Source organism: Phlebotomus papatasi, chromosome 1, assembly GCF_024763615.1.
Source record: "Phlebotomus papatasi isolate M1 chromosome 1, Ppap_2.1, whole genome shotgun sequence".
NCBI classification, from domain to species: Eukaryota; Metazoa; Arthropoda; class Insecta; order Diptera; family Psychodidae; genus Phlebotomus; species Phlebotomus papatasi.
The window spans coordinates 85,021,177-85,043,012 of NC_077222.1; the positions used below are offsets into that span (position 1 = coordinate 85,021,177).

Sequence of the window (21,836 nt, forward strand, 5' to 3'; positions counted from 1 at the left end):
GTTAACCTCCCCCTCGTTTAGTCCCTTTTTAGTGAATTTACAACATAAAAATTCAAAATTTGTCATATGACATTGTCGTACTGTTACAGAATTCTCCTACTGAACTATTAGGAGTAGGCTTATACCCAAGAAGATAGATAGGTTCCTTATAGAACCAAGACTTTAACAAGTCCTTCAATCCAATTTTAAAAGGCTTATGATGAGAATTTTGTGTCTAAATTCCTGTAGAAATTTTTAAGCCTTTTAAGAGTGTGCCAGTTTACTTTTAGTAGCCATAGATACAGAATCATATGGAACCAAGAGCGCTAGAAGCAAATTGTAACAATTTTGGTTCTATAATACCTTATTTAGAGAATTATGTAAGACAATATTTATTGTATATGGCACTTACACTAGGTTTATGCTGTTTTCCTGGGGTCCCGGTCAAAATCCCGAAAGCCAAAAATTCCGAAAGCCAAAATCCCGAACGCCAAAATCCCGAAAGCCAAAATCCCGAATTCTTAAAAGTATCATAGCTACTCCCACGATTGCACTCGCGCTTGCTGGAGGCAAAGGGAAATCTTCTGTGCCTTGGGAAATTATTCTAAACATTTTCCTCCATATAATTTCATCACTTTCAGGATTTTAAAAATTCGGGATTTTGGCTTTCGGGATTTTAGCTTTCGGGATTTTGGCCTTTTCGGGATTTTGGCGTTCGGGATTTTGGTTTTCGGGATTTTGGCTGCCACCGGTTTTCCTGCATGGATAGACCGGTCAAGGTAAGATGACGGCACTAGTAACCAGGGGTGGAATGAGAACTTTTCGACGATATCGAATTGGTAGTATCGATAAAGCTATATCTGTTAGATTAAGTGAATGTCGACTTTTACGCATTATTGGCTCATTCATTTTGACATTCTTAAAAAAAATGTGACGGTAGATAAATATCTATATTAGTTACAGGAAGTGCAGTTATCGTTTAAATTTTTCAGAATCGACAGTCGATAGTATCGAAAATAAATTATCATGTCATCCCAGTGCTTATTACTGGGAAATGAATAGTTAAAAAATAGCGATGATTAAACATTAATAAAATTTGATCGAGCGTTCTGTGAGGTGATCAACTTTAGTCTACTAAGGGCTAAATACGGACCCAGTTGAAAATTCCTCAAGCTAATAAATTTGTTCAGAGTGAAAACAACAGTGCAGCGCGAACAGCTCCAACTGAACCTATTACCTACACAAAATATGGGTTATTGAGGGTAATCTCTTTAGAGTGCAATTTTGAAATAAAACGATCAGTCCTGACAGTAAAATAAATAGTTAATACCAACTAGACTTACTCGCTGTCTCACCTATTGGGTATGATCACAGTGCAAAGAATTGCGGTGGCTGAAAAGAATTTATTGGAAATTTGGTATTTTTTGATAACATGCAATAAAAATCGAAAAATTACAGCTCATTTCACCACGTAATTTACATACCTTCATTTAAGACTTCTCTCATGATTTTCTCGTGAGAAAAACAAGCAATAAATTGGTGAATTTTAACAAGAGCAGTGGAGATATTAATAGGCAAAAGGCGGACTGACGAAAAGGAAAAAAAATAAGAAGCGCGATACGAGAAACTCAATATCAATGTCTATTGTTTATAAATTTTCTCATCTTACTACATAGTCACATAGAACATTGGGGAAGGCGCGAAAAATAATGTATTTAATCAGAAATAGAATTCATGTGACTTATCTATACAATTAAGAAAACAAATGGATGATTACTGCTGTTTTCTTTCGCATTTCTATCCCAACTAATCTTCAACCTCCGTTTTATACGATACCTATTGAAAAACAATTTCTACTTTTTCCTCGCCGCATCAATACCCAAAATTAATTCAATCATGAATATTTAACAAGACACCACGGTGTTATACTAGACTTTAATGTCTCAATCGCGAAAAAAATATAAGAGTTATATTCTTATGACTATGTGAATATCGTTAGATTAATTTTGAAGATATAACATTTAGCACGCTGTAGTATTTTTGATACCTACATTTAGAATGCAAACAAAAAATATGATGAGGAGCGTTTAACGAATCACAAGATATGAACTTGATTTCAATAAAACGTCTCTGCTTTCATATCTGCCGAAAGAGCAAAATGAATTTTAAATTGGAGCATAAAAGACGAATTTAATCTTCTAAAGAGAATGTTAGTAGATTCTCATCCATACAATTCCTCTATGGCACTTAACATATTCAGGGAATTTCTACGGTAGATTCCCACTGAAAAAAAAAATGTAGTTCCCGACTTTGCATACACCTGGGCGATTTTTCGTCCAAATTAGGTCCTCTTTAGTCACCATATCGTCACTTGAATCAACAACTGCTCTATTTATTATTCATTCACATAGTCCCATAGAACAATTGCTGATTCAAGCGACGATATGTGTATATAATTTATGAATGTCTGTTGAGTATTATCCTCAATAAAAGTCTCTAGTCTGTCTTTTATTTTATCTCAATTGGGTACATGATACAACATATTACACGATTCTGCGAATTAAACATATCTACAGGCATCTTTCGATGTGAATTTTGTGCATGGCTAAAATTGTAATTTACGATCACAACATTTATTATTTGCTTTTTAGTGCATTTACGAATGAATTCACTCAAATTCGCACCACTTTGTGTTTGTTTTCTTGGAATGTTGTGAAAGGAAAGCACTATTTTTGTGTTAATTTCGGACATAAACATTAGTTTTATTCTAAGCTTTTAATATATGAGTAGTTTAACTTCAAGGGGAAGATATTTGGCATTTTATAGAGCCACTTGCAATGAGTGATTCATTACTATTCTAAATATGATTTATGAATTTTGACAAATGAATTAAAATAATTTATTTTTCGTCATAACCGTCTGAGAGGCAAGCTGTTTATAGGTTAATTTCTTCTCCTAAACGTTCACAAAAATTAATAATTAACTGGGAATTTCGACCGAATTTTTTTTCGAAAGCTTTTGATAGGGTGGAGTAACCACTTATCGCCATGTTTAGGAAAAAGAGGGATTCATTTTATTATAACTTCTAAATCCTCATTACAAGATAACTCAAATTTGACATTAAATTACTTAGATGTATTAGCTCTAGATACGTGAAAACAATAGTCCTACAATTTAATGCTGAACTACTTAAAAAACTGATTGTTATTAACAATGCAAAAATAACCACTTCGTCGCCACTTTTTACCACTTTTCGCCAGTTTTGTAACCACTTCTCGCCACCGACTTGAAAAGGTTCGAAATCGAATATTTTAGGCAATGTTATGAAAAAAATACATTCAGCATTTTTTTCCTTATGATCACCTTATTTATTACTCACTTTAAATGATTTTTCTTAACTTTTATTTGAAAAATCAAATTATAGGACTATTGTAAAAGGTAAACAATGCAGATTTGACAACTGAGAATCTACGAAGTGAAATTAGCGTCGCGTATTGAAAAGAGATGGCGACAGGTGGTAAAATCAACTCCAGAATGTTTATATATTTCATTTTTATATAAAAATAATGTAAAATGAAATATTAATTAACTAAATACAAATTTCATGTATTCCACAAGTGTAATTAAATATTCAATAGCCAAATTATTTATCCAAAAAGGTATATTTTGCTTGATAAAAATTTGATGACACTTAATAATATTTGGTAAGAAATATTAGATTCGATGCACTTGCTTAAAATATTGCTCTTAAAAATGCTCAAAATCGTCGATCCAAAACGAATAATTATTATTTTTCGACTTTATACGTAGCAGCAGTAAAAATACAAATAACTTTGCGGCTCATTTATTTCATAAATCGCGAAAAATAGCGATTTCAATATAGGTGGCGAAAAGTGGGACACTGGCGAGAAGTGGTTATTCCACCCTATATCTCTTAGATCCCGAAAATTTCAAAAAAAATTAAAATGTTTAATTCTTGCATCTATTCCATATTTTTATTATCAAATATAATTTGAATTTATTGTGATGTTCTTGAGAAGAAGAATGTGCAAAAGTAGCTTATATATTAAAAAACGTTTGAGAAAGAAAACTGACTAGTTATATTTAGATTTTTTGCCCCTTTTGGCTGAGATTATAATATTATTATAATAAGATAAATTATTAAGCACTAGACTACAGTCTATAGCCTCTTATGGTGTCTACACACTAAAAGCAATTTTCGTCAAAAATTAGCTTTTTTTAAATTCTGACGTTCTGCCTACAAGGATAGGGGATTTTTTTTAAAAAAGGCATTTTTTAAAGAAATTTCTACTAGTGAGTAGAGGCCATTAGGGTAAGGCTTTGAAACTAAAATTTTGAACTTTGGCTTTGGAACAATACAAGAATTAATCTTTTAGGTGAGGAATAAATTACGACAATTTCAGATTCAAACGACGTTAAATCTTGTTTGAAGTTTAAAAATAGCTTTATAAAAGAATTTGACTCAAGTTCAAAATTATTAGAAAGAATTAATGAGAATCTCTTCCGTATAAGGGAAGAGCACACCGGATCGGAATGTTAAGAGACATGCTCGATATTTAATTGAAAATATAATTCTCAAAATACTATTTGGTATTTTTGTGCATGCTAATCGGTATATTAGTGATCCATTTAACTATATCTGTGCATTTGAATTTTAAATTTTTAAAATAATTTAATAAAAATAGATGTAATTGCAAACTATATACTCTGTACCTCTGATCGTCACGAATTTGATCAGGTGTCTCACGGAAAATTGGTTTTAAAAATTAAATCTGAGCTAATTCCAGTGAGAGTTAAATGGTAAAAAGTAGCCAAATTTTTAAAAATTCATTTTAATTGATACAACAATATGGTAATAACCTGACGATCTGAGAAACACTGCCGATCGCTAGTGCTCTTCCTTTATTAATAATATACTTTAATGCATTTTACTTATAATAAAATTATAAATACGAAATTGAAAAATAATTGTAATGGCTCGAGCACAGCTTTTAGATCAGGAAAACTTCATGAAGTCGAAATTCGAATTCTTTTCTTTCTCACACGCTTTGCATATGTCTATCTCATTCCTTTGTAGTCTTTTTCTTCTTTTAATTTAAACAACAATACAAGAAATTCAAATTGGCTTAACCGAATTGAGAGTGCGAAAGAACGAGATTAAGAAAGTATGCGAAACCGGTTAAGCCAAAATTCTAAAAGACAACATGCAGAACGCCGAAAGGGCCAAAATCCCGAATTCCAAAATCCAAAAAAGCCAAAATCCCGAAAAGCCTAAATCTCGAAAGCCAAAATCCTGAAAAGATCAAAATCCCGAAAGCCAAAATTCAGAAAGGTAATGGTCAAATAGCAACGAATGAGGAAAATAATCAGAAACTATCGATTTTAGTTTTGGTATTACATTGTAAAAGTAATATTTGTTTCAAAATTCTACTAGGTATTCTAAGACTTTTTGTTGAAAAAATTATGTAAATAAGTTATTATCGTTTTTTAATACTTCAAAATTAATAAAAATAAATAATTCGGACACTTACCAGTAAAAAAACAAAACCTATACTGCTGATATCAAACCAGATACTTCGCATTGCTCCTAAAACATGGCAAATTATCTTCCCCTTGCAGGTGTTTTTAGCACAAACCACGGATGACAAATTGTGACTAAGTGATTTGGAGTGTTCATCTCATGTTTGCTCAAGAATGGATTCTTGAACGGTGAGACTCGAGTTAATTACAGAGAAAAACTCGAATGATGATTTCTTAATTAAAAAGTGCTACGCGTATAAATTTTCTCACAAATGTAAGACAACATAGAAGAATTTTTAATATGCCACAAATATTAACATGCACATATATTTCACAAATGAAGTGTCTTATTATTACCCCTATAATTGAAACTACTGGTTTTATTGCACAAAATAAATATATTCATAAAATGGTTGTATCAATGTTGGAATTGTCTATTTGAAAAAAAAAATGTGCCATAAATTTTATGTTTCACTCTGTTATACTTCTTTTTGAAAGTCTTGCCTGTTTATTTATTATCTTATTTCACTCTGAACTCACTTCTTTCAATCTCGTTCTAAAATTCTACATTGAGTGTCTAACTTATTTGTTGAGACACCACTTTCTTGGTTAATGATACTTGCAAATATTGGACTCTGATGACAAGTGTTCTTGGGCGGTTGCACTAATCTTATAAGTAGATGGTGTCATCTTGTACATGACAGTTTCTAATTTATAAATTAAATAGGACCTAGAGTTGAATATTTTTCTCATTTACATGATGAAGAAAAATTTACAATGGTGGAGCGTATTATGCTTATGGTGAATCATCTTTCAGTCAAACGTACTCTGAGGGCACCGTTGAGCTCTCATTTATCGCCGCAAGGCGTGTTGGTCGTTTCCCTTGCGAGAAGCCCTCATTACCATGATTGTCACTTGGCTCCCAGTTGGGAAGTGGTGCAGATATCACAGTTAAACCGACTACTTCGTACGTGCGTTCCGGTGGCATGGCAGTCACTGACAAGTCAGAGTAGTATGCGCTACTGGGCGCAGAGGACACCATTGGGACTTCTTGGTCCGCCTGTAAGAATATCTTCACTTTATTCAATAGTCGTGAGAGTTCTTCCACAATGAAATAATGTATGACGAGGGGTTTGTCATTATTACAATAAATGTGTGCAGTGCAGTTTTTATCAAATATTAATTCTAACTTCATATTTATCCTCTCAATTCTTCCGGTGTTCGTCAGAAGGGTATTCCTCTTTCAAATTAAAAGAATCTGGTTTTTCTCCAAAGCTTTCAACCCTTGGTATGGGTCTTCTTCAGTGGGTCAATTTAGGTTCATCTTTATCATTAAGCAGTTGTTTCCAGATTAGGGATAAAATTCGCGAGTCTAAGTTTTGGCTTTCGAATTGAGAATTCTTAGAATTGAAAAAATAACCAGTTACCGAATTTGACCTTATATTTGGGTTACCTTAAATGGGACCTTATGGTTCTATTCCAATGAAAAATGAAAAGGGAAAACGTTTCTCAAGAACATTTTTTGGCACTTTGTCCTCAAGTGTTTCTGCATTATCGACTTTTGTTTGTGTTGCTTCCTGTCATCCTGTCTCCGCTGTTTTCCCTAGTCTTCGTCATTTTCTAAAACCACAAAACAGTCGTGACAGGAATCAATACAAAGAAAAGTCGTTTATATAGGAGCACTTGAGAACAGTAAATTTTAAAATAAAAGCACTTGAGAACAGTAAAAAACGTTACCGCAACAGGGTACACTCAGTCTCGGGATTATGCATATTTTCGGGACCGAAAGAATGAGCAAAATGGCATTATGCAACGAGAAAATTTGCATAGTCGCAGAAGATTTTTTTTAAAGCATACCCGTCAAATCATTGCTCTACCTGCCGATTTTACTCGGAGGTTTTTTTGAATTGTAACGGTATATTCCAGTACATTTAGAGAAAATCGGAAGATTTTCGGCAGAATTTCTGCGTAGAAAATCTGTAGATTTTCGGCAGAAATTCTGCCGAAAATCTGCAGATTCTCGGCAGAATTTCTGCATAGAAAATCTGCATAGTCTCCATTGTCTCAACAAAAATATTGTTGATTTATCAAAAAAACTGTAGAAGTTACAAAGAAAATGGTGTGCTCTGCTTAACAAGCATTACCAATTAAACATTTTAGATAACTAAAAAGATGCGAGCAAAAATACTAATTTCTTAAAAATCGCCAATCGAATGATACAAAAACACGAAATTTAGGTCAACACTGTGTTATCACTTCACTATTCTCTACTTATAGCACGACGTCGCAGAATTCTTTATTTTATATAAACACTGTGATATCACCAAGAATCACTCTAATGAATTTTGCAAACTGCAGTGAAAAATATTCCATCTTTTCTGAGACAGCTGTCTGGAAAGTCTGGAATGTAGAAAAAAATCTACAGAAAATCGGCAAAATATCTACAGAAATTCATCAGAGTATGCACCAGGATTCGTCAGTAAATCTGCAAAAATTTCTGACGAATTTTGTCCCAAGCCCAAATAAAATTCGTAGGAATATCTACAGATTTCTCGGCAGATTTTCGGCAGAGGTGTAGATATTTTCTGCAGAAATCTTAAAGATATCTGACGAAATTATTTGACGGGTAATGTCTTCAAATTTCTCACGTCACAAAATAGTATACATTCAGGTGTATTTCAAAAATAATTTCACAAATTGACTCCTTAAGGTAGGCCAACTTGCATAATTGTATGTGCATAATCTCGTCAGGTGCATAATCCCAAAGTGCATAATGCCAGGATTGAGTGTATTCGTGAGGAGAGGGAGTCAATCTTGCTTTGACCGTACATTATAGGAGCATGGAGCCCCATGTTCTGGGTCCGTAGGACTGGATAATTGGTTATACCAGGGCTCAGGACAACACCTTCACCATAATTACAACGGTTATAATAATCACGTGGTATTCCCTCCGATAGAGCATGAAAGGAACGTGAGTGATAAACACGCTTTGATCTAGGAGACGGAAGCATCAAACTCCGTGTACTAGTCTCATAAGATCGGTTAATTGATTTACCCTGGGTCTAAACAACTGTAGTAGATAGTTTACTGCATAAATATATCACTATACAGTAGAGTCTTCTAAATTCGAACGCTCGGGGGGTATTTTTGACATTTCTCACCTCCCAAATTCGAACGATTTTTTCAAAACTAATGAAATTTATGTGAGATTAAATTGTATTTTGAATCAAATTCTCGTATTTTTTCACAAGTCTTAGTGGTAACATACTTGCTTTTCATTTTATACGATCATAATGTATGCAAACATTCAGGAAGAACCACATAAATTATTTTCATTCATCCAGAATACGAATTTTTTAACATAACCCCACAATTGACATTTTGAATCCAAATGTCATTTGAATTTGAGAGATTCAGATTTGAGAGACTCTATTGTACCTTGTATTCTTATTTGGAAAACTATTTCGCATTGCGTGGGGTCTTTTCGTAACTCAGTTTTATCAAGTTCATCTTGGTTTTTATTTTCAGGAGTTAGAGAATGGAGCTTTATAGTAGATCAGTTTAAAAGTGTCCGTGAGATACAAATAGGTCTTCCGAAAGACTGAACGTAATGTGCTGGACATGGACACCCTTACAACTTAAGCCGAGGACGGCTTAGCGTAGTTATAATCAATATAATGATTACACTACATTTCCATCATCTTCTCACTAAGTAGTCTCTAGGCTTAAGCCGTAAATCTATCTAAGGCATAATGCGGGTTTATAACCAGTTATCTTAAGACCGGTCTGAAGGACTTAAAACAAGCCTAGTTCCCGAAAGTCATCGATTTCTAAACAATAAGCAATTCAAGATTTTTTTTTTTTAAATTTGATCAGTAGCTTTAATATATGTACAATCCTAAAAAATGCTTCTTGAGAAATTAGAACAGTTAAAGCCATATGGGTAACCCTTAATTCGGCTCAAGTGTACATCACTTTAACGTAATTAAATCCCTTGGATAATGGGATAGAAAATTTCAGGAACCTAACACTGAATTCCTATATGACAAACCCCTATGTACACAACGCTCATACCTCGCCACAGCCACTGTACGCGGTGTTTTGGTACGACGGCTGTCCCGATTGAACAGACTCTCGATCCAGTTCAGCATAGAGAGCCTCGTCCACCTCCACCGGGCTGTAGGCATCATTCATATGGGTGTAGTGATTCTCGGCCGGCGATGATTGTGTTTGCGTGAGCTGATCCGGCCCCACCGACACACGCCTTGTATTCAGCCATGTCCACAGTCCTGAATTGCTGTGAGAACCACGAACACTGTCCGCCGTATGTTTAGCCAGCATACTTCTATTGGTTGCCACATTCTGTCGCGGTGCACGACACCACCACTGCAATTGACGACCACCTGGCAAATAGTGTTGTGTGTCTCTTTATTGTTGCACCAAAACGAAAAGAATCCATCCATCCATCTCCCCTATATAATATCCCACCTAGAACCCGATTTTTTTTACTTGCGTTTGCCGTAGAGAAGCCATACATTGCAAATTTTGCCTGGGCAAACAAATCAAATTGGAAATTGAAATAGTAGAAGGCACGATGGTAACAATTTAATATCATGGAAAATGTGCCTCTTTTGTACCGCTGAATGATGGTATTTTGCCTCAATAATGAAATTACCAACAGCACGAAATTGTAAATTAAGTTTGAAATAGATCCCTGGAGTTTATATTGTTAGTAAAGCTAATTCAAGAAAACTTTAAATGCAAAATGAGACTTTCTCTTTCGACTCCAGTATCTTTTACTCCCTACAATTACTTAACGGTAACTGACATGTTAGTCATATATGAGGGGACTATCTTTCAGTGTAATCGCAAACTTAAAGGCTCCATACCACCTAGTGTATCGTTCTATAGCAATATATATATATATTTGTGTATTTTCCGCAATTGCAATGATGACAGTGTTCAATGAAATTGTGCGATAATAAAATATCTTACATCAAATACTGTATAAAATATTTTTACTATTTATTTTTGCCCAGTTAGTCATTTTACACTTACCAGCGGCATTGGCTGCTTTAAGTCTGCAATGAAAGGGGAAAAAAGAGAGGTGGCACACCATGAGGAAACAGTAAATTACAAGATTTCAGATTATTTATATGTGTATATAGGGAAAAATTGCCATATTGTCAATTATAACATCTTCAAATATAAATTTATGAACTTGATATGCCTACCCATGAAGCATTGACCAATAAATGTTTAGCTCTGATCAACAGGAAGCGCAATTCTTGGTCACAAAATTTTCCTGGCAGGGTAGCAACATTTACCAACAATTCAAACCAAAATTCCCCAATTATCCACCAATTTATGCTTAAGCACCCGAATTTATTGATTTCATTGTTTGTATCAAAATTTATAATCGAAGGTGTGTCCCCAAATATAAATTGCGAACGATTGGTTTTGCGGGAAGTATTCTGCATATAAGAACACTTCTCTTCCAATAATACGGATGAAAACCAGACGGTAACAAAATAGCACGGATGAGCCAACAATATGCCCGAGTATACAAATTAAGTAATTAGTTTTAATGGATATTAAAAAATATACACTTATTTGATGACCTTCTGAATTTCATGTAAATCAATCCGTCCATTGAATCCAATCCATTGAATTAATCCATCGACAAAGAAATAATATATACACATTCCAAATTTTATTACTCGAAATATACAGAAAAAAAATGCGAAATCGAAGATTCAAATGCAAATTAATGAGAAAACTACTTAATGTAAACCAAAGGTATTTGCATAGAAATAGCTAAGAACAAATTAAGAACAAGTATCATGAAGTATTGAAAGTCAAACTTATTGAAATTTAATGTTTTATAAATAAATTGCAAGTTATTTCGAATTTGAATAAGAATTTTTATAGCCAAACAGAATTTAAAAGAAAAGCATTGTAAAATAAAAATAAAATCTGAAAGTCTAATAGGGAAATAAAAGAAATGACGATTTTAATCAACTTTTTGCTTCAAATCCTAGTTAATCTTACTTAATTTAATTTAAAGAAATGATAAGACGTTTTTTGAGCGAAATATTTTTTATCAGACGAAATGGTAAGTTGTCCATCAGACATCGTTTATAAAAGGGGTGGAGGCGCATGCTTATTGTCATATTATGCAAAACATTTTACTACAGCAACTCAATTAAAATAAAATTTTGCTAAAGGTTTCCTACTAGTCCGCGACCCCAATAGGGATAAGCGGTTGAAAATAATGATGGTGATGATAATGGTTTCCTACTAGTCCAGTACATTAGATTGATCAAGATACATTTTTGAACACATCCAACATTCTCTAAAGAATCACATTTTCTGACCATATGAAATTAAAAACTTGTACTGCCTTGCAAGAAATAATTAGATTTTTTCAGGTTTCTTTTGAAATTTTTGTGAAAAATCGGAAAACATTATCGTAGAAAAGAAACTTGTTTGGAAAGTCTTAAATAAAGTATTACCCCTTTAAGGACGAATCACTTTTTATGGATCGAAAATCAACAACAAAAATGAAACTGATAAACATAATTAATGATAAGTCTTACATTTAACCTTGGAAAGTCCAACAGAGTCTGATTCTGTGTATTTTGGGCCTTTATGAAAGATAGAAACAAAAATAGCCCAAAAATTTATGTAATTTTTCTGACAATACTAATGAATAATAATTTTTGCTCTAATGAAAATTATTACGTATAAATGCTGTAGTTTTTATTCCCAAAACGGTTGCTTAAAAAAAAATTTTATACTTCCAATTATGTAAAAATCAAAAAATTATATAAAATCAATTATGAATTTCAGAACTTAAAAAATCGTCATTTTTGAACTTAAAGATTTACTACAAAGCAAGTAGCTAGAGAAATTATTATAGATTCCTGCAACTTTCTACTTTACAATTATGTACAAACTTTAGAAAAAAAATTACTTTTGGTAGTTAGGAAAAATTATTTTCTTTATGGGATACCGGTGTTCCAATCGTTCTTAAAGGATTAATAAAAAAATTACTAAACAAAAGTCAGAGATTTTGTTATGTGAAAATTTTTACATTCTTTTTTAAATTCATTTCTTTGTGTTTCCAAATTTAATTCTTTATGCCTCTGCCACAACTTTTAGGTCGACAAATCATCGGCTCAGAATAAAACTCGAACAACTCGAATTTTTACAAAATTCTTTTTTTTTGCTTTCTGGGTACTACTTGGCATCCCTTACGTCCTTCTTGCATATTACACTGTGCGACACGTTGTGGGTGTCTTTGACGAGAGTGCCAAAACTTGTTAGAGGGTCATTTAAGGACCTCAAATCTGCAATCTGTTTGTCCGGGTCACCTCTAGATTTTTTTGGAAAAGCATTTTTTGTTTTTTGCTGTTTTATAAAATTCAAAAATTCATATCTCCGGTTCTAATTATCCGGTGGTAGTCACATAAAGCTAAACTGACGCGTAATTTCATCCTCTATAACTTTTGTGAACATATCAAGAACCTACGATGAAAATGAAGTATATTTTTTAAAGATTTTTTGAAAAAGGACACCTAAAATGGTGCATTTTTCTGTGTTTTTTCCATCTTCTAGTAATTTTCCCACTTTAATAGAGCATTTTATAAGCCAACTACTATGCCTAAAAGTGAGTAAATTTAATATTCTTTCATATCTTTTTGGTTTAAATTTTCTATCCTAATTCGTTTATTCACAATAATTTATTGAAAATAAAATGCATTAAAATCTCTTATTATATATAATTATTTGGTATCTTTGTCTAACCTACTGAAGAGCATTCTCTTTTGCACTCTCACTGACATATTCCATATAAAAAGAGCTGAAATGAAAGAAAGAGACTTATATAGAAACAGAGAGAGAAGAATAGTTGTTTGGCACTGATAACAACTATTCTTCTCTCTCTATTTCTATATATGTCTCTTTCTTTCACTGCACCTCTTTTTATATGAAATGTGTAAGTGAGAGTGCAAAAGAAAATGCTCTTCAGTAGGTTAGACAAAGATACTAATATAATTATATATAATAAGAGATTTTAATGTATTTTATTTTCAATAAATTATTGTGAATAAACGAATTAAGATAGAAAATTCAAACTAAAAAGACATGAAAGAATATTAAATTTACTCACTTTTAGGCATAGTAGTTGGCTTATAAAATGTTCAATCTAAGTGGGAGAATTATTATAAGTTGGAAAAAACACAGAAAAATGCATAATTTTGGGTGCACTTTTTCAAAAAATCTTTAAAAAATACACATTATTTTCATCGTAGGTTCTTGATATGTTCACAAAAGTTATAGAGGATGAAATTACGCGTCATTTTAGCTTTATGTGACTACCACTGGATAAATAGGACCGGAGATATGAATTTTTGAATTTTATAAAACAGCAAAAAACAAAAAATGCTTTTCCAAAAAAATCTAGAGGTGACCCGGACAAACAGATTGCAGATTTGAGGTCCTTAAATGACCCTCTAACAAGTTTTGGCACTCTCGTCAAAGACACCCACAAAAAGGTAAATTTTGTCGCACAGTGTTATAGCTCAAAATTATTTATTCTCAAAGTTGCTTTTTAAATCTGAGAAACCTTATGCTTAGCATGTAAAATCTCAGTTAGAAATCGTTCTCCTAAGCAGACTATTTGCGAGTTATTCGAGTTATTCTGAACCATCGAAATATTCCTGATATCGAAATTTTCATTTCATCTACTTTATAATGTTCTGTAGAATATTTCTATGCCGCTTTATTTGATCACACGATAGATGACATGATCATCGATACAAATTGAATTTAGATTTTGTTTTGAAAGAATATCACAGAATTTGCAATATGTTCGATAAAACAATGAGTGGAAATTTTGATTTCATAAAATCTTCAAGATCTAAATCAAGAGATCAAAACACTATTTTAAGCAAGATTGACGATTAATATGAAACTTTTATCATGAAAGAGTATAAAACGTCAAAAAAGGTTTGAAAATGCATCAAAAGAGTACATTTATGGCTGTACCCATTTGCTAAGAAAATTGTTCGAACATGATGTGAAAAGTATAATAAAAGTTGCTTTTTCATTTTATATAATTGAAAATGATTCTAAGACACTGACGATATACTAGACTACCATCCCATTCTAGATTTTAAAATTTGTGAGGATTATAGTAGGGGAAAGCTCGCTATCTTCGGACGACTCCAGTTTGAGACAGGTCAACTTTTTTCTATATTCTTAATGGATTTTACACATAGATCTTTTCTAGAAATTCGAGGCATTGTAGCAGCTATTAAAATATAACATTATAACGGACTAAATTAATCTAAAACATATTGATAATTTGAATTGTTCAGGGGCCTCTCGACATTCATTTTTCCATACGTTTTTGCGTAGAAGCACTGAAACCTAATGGTAAGTTTTTTCCTAAGGAGAACTGACTTATCAATGTGATATAATTTCGAAATTGTACGTTAAAAACTATCAAAAAATACATATTTCATAATGTTCGCGAAATTAATACAAGAACTATGAGGCTTGATGGGCCCCTAGAATTGTTAGAAGCTTGAGTCATCCGAAGGTACCGCGCTTTCCTCTACAGAATTTTACTTAATTTAGTCATTTACAAGCAAAATACGCTGCTCTCTCTTTAAGTTTGAGTATAGTAAAAGCGAAATAGAATAAAGAACTGGGAAACTATTTTGTTTTTAAAAGATCTAACAATAAATTGATAAGAAATTTGGAAATGGTTAAGGGTTGTGAGGAATTTCAAGACCACTCAAAATATATCAAATTTAATTGAGTAATATACTTGCAACATGTTCATCTAATGATAATTGTATTATGTTTCTCTCTTTAAACTTTGAGCAATGAAAAATCAACCAAATGCATTGCGAATAAATAATCAATGTCAATATTATTTTAAGGATATTGTGTAATATAGATTCTTTTTACTTATTATCAATCATTTCATGGATACAAGATAATATTTGAGTGAAGACACTCAATAACCAACAGGATGGCAATGTATTACCTTACTTTCGAATTTTCCTTATCGTAAATATTATCGCAGTTCGTGCACTTCATTTTATGTTCAACAAAAACTTAATTTACTAACAAACCAATTCGAAATAATGCACTAAAAGTAATTACCTGTGCTGAAGATGATTTTATTAAAAATAAAGTTTATGATTGTATCAGAGATAAAAAAGATTTTCACATGAATAATTTGATGATTTTCTGCAATCTCTGCATCAAATGCAAGAAACAAAAAACCTTAATTACTTTATTGCTTGCAAGATAATTTGGCGAAAAGCTCCAGCATAATTCACACTTATATCCTCTGCATTTGATACTGCATATTCAGAGTCATTGCCATTAAGCAGATTGGTCATGTCAGTAAATTATTGCAAAGTGAAAGGCAAAATGTCCTAATAGGGAAATTATCTGGTGAGTTGACTGTCCTCTCATGTTTTTTTTTTATAAATTGTTTTTGGATGCTGTAATTATTGGCGATAGTCCCTCTGGGAATATTTCTAATAATGGTGAAAATCTTCAATGCCCATATAAATGGTATTTATAGCCATACAATATTCTCTTCACATACAAGAGTTCATTACTTGCGTAAGAATGATCGCAATATCAAATAGCCGCGCCTTATTATGTATACAGAAAAGTATCTCTTCTCCTTATTATATCCCACTGGTCGTCTCTGTGTTGACTACACCAAGAATATTGTAGCCACAGGTTTAATTTATGGTAACAATACTAAATGTGTGCATGGAATGCGCGTGAGTGTATCGAATGTTCAGGTAAAGGTTACACAAATTACCGCTAAGCCAAATCGATTAAGATCATTTCTAACATCATTCCATTGTGTAATTTCTCGCAAAAGATACACCATGAACCCCAGCAACATTAAGTAGCTTCGCGATAATGTTCCATTGATCTCTCTCCTTGGTATCCACCAATGATCGTTTTCAATTACATCTACCTCCAGTTACACATTTTACCCAAGTCCAAAAGAAAGAATTGCACCCATGAGATAGAATGGACTTTTCAGAAAACACGAAAAGAAAATTTTCACATTATACACCGTCCATACAAACACGGGAATAATTACAGCCTTAGTGCCATTGGGATGAGAAGGAAGCCCGAGAAACTTCTATTTTGTGGTGTATAAAAGAGGGTATTTTGTTTCACTCCGAGTATATAACACTCTTTATCACACATTAAATTCTTAATCAAGGAGAGGAGATGTGTCTGACATGTCGTAGGGTTTCCTCAATGCAGAATGTGCGACTTTCAAGTCAAAGGCTACCGAACGCTCAATATTTTATAGTCGCATGTAAATAAATATAATTGCGACATGGTTGGGTTGAGAAGGAAGCAAAAAAATTGAAATCTTGCAATTTGTTGTCGATTTTATACAGCATCCAACGAGTGATTTGTTTCGTGAGGATATTCACTCTGCAATATTTTATTGACTCTCTCTTCTACCTACAGGATATTACTTCTTTTCATACTTTATATGTGACCCCTCTCTCTCTCTCTTTATTCAAACCACTTAGACATATTGTGCAAAATAAATAAGATGAGAATGAAACTGTTTTATTTGACAGCGAAAAAATTGCATGCATGCACAAGATGAGGTATCCATGCCCCCGTGAAATTTTACCATGATTCAAATATTATACTCAACGTTAAAAAGTTCTAAAGAATCCTTTCTTATTATGGTACACTGTACTATTCAATTCAATTCAATATATTTTTTTGGTATTTAAACTTGTCCCCTTTATAATGTGCCCATCGCCGTCTTAGCGTTGCTTCTAACCTTTAAAAACAAAACCATCGAAAAGTCTTTTCACTTAATCCATCCCCTTTTAAAATATAGATCTTGTATTAACAATATTGTACAATACATAAGGGGAAACTAGGGCATTGTAGTAAACATGGGGTTGTTGCAAATACTGGGATATAGTCTATAATTAGATGTTACACTTCAGAGGACGAATCCTATATAAATTCATAGGTACTATAGAGAACTTTATACACTAAAGAAATTGTGGACATTAGTCCAAGTAGGGGAAACTAGGGCAGCAATTAACATGGGATAGTTGTAAACACTGCAATTTATTTTAATTAGATATTATACTTTAGTGGACGAGACCTATATCAATTCAAAGATACTAGGGGAACGTACTCTCCCTTCGAAAGTTCACGTCTTTGAATAATGTGAATTTTCTTTCATTTTCTTTAAGAGATTTACACATTTTTATTAAATATTAGTTAGCTTATCATCAATTATTGATAATTATGTGATAATTTTGTATAAGTCTCTATGAAAAATAAAAGAAAATTCACATTATTCGAAGGCATGAATGTTCGAAGGGAGAGTACCTTTCCCTTTAGGGATTTTTGTCCAAGCAGAAATGGTGGACATAAGTCCAAAGAGTATTAAATAAATATCAGTGTTTCGTACTACCCGATGTTTACTACTGTTCCAGTCCCCCTTTTGTAGAAAAAATATCAGTGTTTATAACTACCCCATGTTTTCTACTGCTCGCTATGCCTTCTATTCTAGAAAAGGACGTGATATCACTATTTGAATTTTATTTTTATGTTAAACGCGTTTTTTAACCTTTTTTTGTTTTTTAAATGGTTGTAAACTTAACGCCTACAATTTTCAACCACTTGAGATTAAATTTTGACTGAAGCTTCTCAGACATATTCTCTAGTAAACAACACACCGAATTTTTGATCAATAAAATTGAAGGATATTGCCTTGACCTACAGACTATTTATTAGAATTAAAAAGCAGACATTTTTAATTGTAATTAATTTTAATTTAAATTTTTCCATTTCTTAAAAAAATCCCATTAAACTTAATCCATAATTATGTTCACTAGACTTTGATTTGTACTTCAAAGTTTTCTTTGTTTGTAATAATAAAATAAATAATAAATATAAAAGATAGTATTACTTATTCTACAATAAAAGCATTATAAAGACTGAAATCTAAAATGATTGTATAAAAGGATTACAAAAATTTCTTATAACTGTATTCGTGATTAAAAATTTAAGCCTATAAAATATTTTAGATCTATAGCGTTCCCTAATTGAAAATTCAAATACTTTAAAAAACTTTAAAAAATTATTAGATGGGTTTCATAACATCTTTCAACAAAACTTTCTACACGGATAAGCTAAAATGAAGCCCAGATGAAATTGTCAACTTTGCCGAAAGAATTTTTGGTTTAAAATGTTATTAATTATATCAAAAAGCTATGTAATGCAATGCTATGTGAAATTTCTGAAACTGTTGTAAATTTTTGATTTATGCGATCAATGATTCAGTGGTTGCTGCCGTTTATCTGATAAGATCAGTTCTGGTAAGTCGGCGGCTGCCGCAATAATTGTTTAATTAAGGACGAATACATGAATTGAATTGTAATTAAATTAAATATTTAGAAAATGCCTCTAACTAGGCATTAATATACAAAAATATTTTAATAATAAGGCTGGCACAGCATTTTATATCAAAAGTAGTTTAAAATTTTGACATTTACAGGGAGGTGACACTACATTAAATTACGATTTTTCCGCATATTTTCTAAAGAAAACTGGGCTTTGCCATAATTTAAATTATATCTATAATATTGTTTTGTCTATCAAAATTATAATTATATTAAAGCCTAGTTTCCTTTAGAAATATGCGAAAAGTAGCCCCACGTCACCCTACAATGGAATTACCAATATTGCATAAAGAATTATAGTCTTGTTAGTGTCCGATGTGTTCGATGTGCAAAGGAATATAAGTACGGTTTTAATCAGGTCAATTTTTTAATTTAAATCTTTTTTTTATTTTAATTTTTGCTAAATTAATTTAAAATATGTAGAGGATAGTGTCCTGTCTTCGAGCGTGCCAGAGCTTAAAATTTGAAATTTTTCCCAAGACACCAATGATATTCTATTAACAATAATTAATAGTGCTAACGACATTTCTTGCCATCTAAAAACAATCTATTGTATATGGATTTCCCTATTAAGATAACCGGTTTTTGCTCTAAGCGTATTAGTTAATAGAATAGAATTTTTTTTTGGGAGAAAAGAAAAAACAATATTGAAAGGTTAGAAAGTTTGAAGGCAAGATATTTTCTTGCCCTTTTTTCTTTCTCATGATTATTGTTTATTTAAAAAATTTATCACTGGTACTGTTCACATATAGGGGAAACTGGGGCACCACCAAACACGAGGTACCACCAAACACTGAGATTTTTTAATCGGATATTCGACATCAGAGGATAAGACCTATAGGAATTTATAGGCACCATAGGGATGCTTGTTCACTGCAAGAATGGTCGAGATAGTCCAAGTAGTTTAGAAATAAAAATTAGTGTTTGGTGGTGCCCCAGTTTACCCTACTTTTAATCCTTGAAACAAAACTTCATTATCCAAAATTCCGCAGAGTTTTTGACAATATAGCAAATTCCACCTTCGAAAATTTGCAGCATAATAAAGTGAATTGAGAATCTTACCTTCTACATCTAAAGAATATAACCATCACAATAGCACCTATGAGGGCCGATAGAAGTGACACAGTTATTAAGGTAAGTGCCCATCCCAAATCACCGGATGATTCTGCAATTAGAGAAAACAATTGTTAAATATCACATAGTTTTATTATATTAAGTGATATGAAAACAAGTTATACAATATTTTTCCTGGGAATAAGCTCAAAGTTGAGAGATAAAGTTCAATAACAAATAAAGGGCATATGGCAGATGAAAATTCATCAAAATTCCTTCATACATTATTCAGTCGAACTACATGCATTGCAAAAAAGGGAGGGAAAATAGAATCAAGAAAGTGCAAATGTTTTCGCGAGTGTCCCCTTCAAAAAGATACATACACAATTCAGTTTGAATGAGATTTTGGCTCAATGGTTTATGAGATGATCACGAATGCTGATTTTGCAATACCCATTCCGGCCTTTTCTGCTTATAATACACTTCTTATGCTCTTTTGTACCCGGTGCAAATGTGAATTTAAAATAAATCTGCGGAGATTCGGTCAAAAGGGGGTAAGGAGGTGAGTAGTGCATAAGAGACAAAGTTTCGTTTGTGGCATTCTGGAATTCCCATTTTCCCTTTTGGCATTTTAGCATTTTAAAAGAAAAGGTAAGTTTGAAAAAAAAATTCCTCAATATCTTCTGGTGAATTCTTGGACGTTTATTTTAACTTTTTATTTAGTCACCACACACTCTGCCGAAATATTTAAAATAACATCCCAATATTGGTTGAGAAACAATTCTTTCTGCAAAAATTGCAAATTCCATCCAATTGAGTGAATGCTTATTTCCAATTATTGCGCCTTTTTTGGGTGAACCAAATGGATTTATTAATGATGCAATAAATATCTTAACGACTCTTCTTCTTAAGTAACAAGAAATATTTAATGAGTCAGGGAATAATGTGATTTTGGGGCATTATTGCAAAATATATAAAATCTTGCCAACAGTTTCCAATGATACATCAAATAATTGAAAATTCAAATGAAGATCAATAAAAATTCTGTAGAAGTTACATTTTGCCATCTCACGACTTCTCTTTTTCCCCATCCTCCAGTGAGTGGCAACGTTTTGTTCAAAAGGCAAAAATATAAAGACGGAGTGACAGAATGTATAGTAAATAATAAGGACTATTAAAATTGAAGGAAAGTAATATTAAAATTCAATTAAAATGTTTCCCCGGTCAGAGATGAATCGAAGGGGCTACAAAAAATCACTCTTGAGTGTCTGATTCAAACAATTAGTACGTCTTTTATTGCCATTCGTACCATACGATGTTAAGCAATAAAATGAGATTTTATTGTCATTCAATGAAATAGAGAGAATCATAAATTCTCTTCATTAAATAACGCAACAACCGTTCGTTAGTGAAGATCTCTTCTATTCTCTCTCATTATCTGGAAGAATTTTAATTAAATATTGTTCGAAAGAACTAAAACAAGAAGTAAAAAAAAAACCTCACGTGGCACGATGGACTATTGATGTTGGAAGTGTAAAAATTTCATGCAACCCGAAGTGTGTCCCTTTACATGGAAATTATAATGGGATGTGACAAGGAGTTGCAAGTGCTACACCTAAAATTGGCATCCTCGAGTGACCTGCTGCTATTAATTCGCTTCTATGCATTGGGAAATTTGTATAAGAGTGCCGAAGATGTACACTCAGATAAATCAATTGTCAAATCAACTATTCAATCCCATGATTAATCGAGTTTGCTGAG

The 21,836-nt window shown here is 32.4% G+C and overlaps 1 protein-coding gene across 3 annotated transcripts in view; it reads right to left on the reverse strand.

The window, feature by feature from the left end:
• Nucleotides 1–5,898: 5,898 nt before the first annotated feature.
• The window catches only part of LOC129797878 (uncharacterized), a 64,613-nt gene continuing 48,675 nt past the window's right edge, over nucleotides 5,899–21,836 (reverse strand). Inside the window, exons 4-7 of one of the 3 annotated variants that reach the window (XM_055840748.1) lie at nucleotides 20,085–20,187; nucleotides 10,579–10,601; nucleotides 9,595–9,923; nucleotides 5,899–6,580 (exon numbers count right to left, since the gene is read on the reverse strand). In XM_055840748.1, the coding sequence (XP_055696723.1) occupies nucleotides 6,338–6,580; nucleotides 9,595–9,923; nucleotides 10,579–10,601; nucleotides 20,085–20,187 (698 nt within the window). In that variant the 3' untranslated portion in view covers nucleotides 5,899–6,337. Of the gene's footprint in view, nucleotides 6,598–9,594; nucleotides 9,924–10,578; nucleotides 10,602–20,084; nucleotides 20,188–21,836 lie in introns of all 3 variants that reach the window. The other 2 variants (XM_055840747.1, XM_055840749.1) reach the window with 2 other exon arrangements.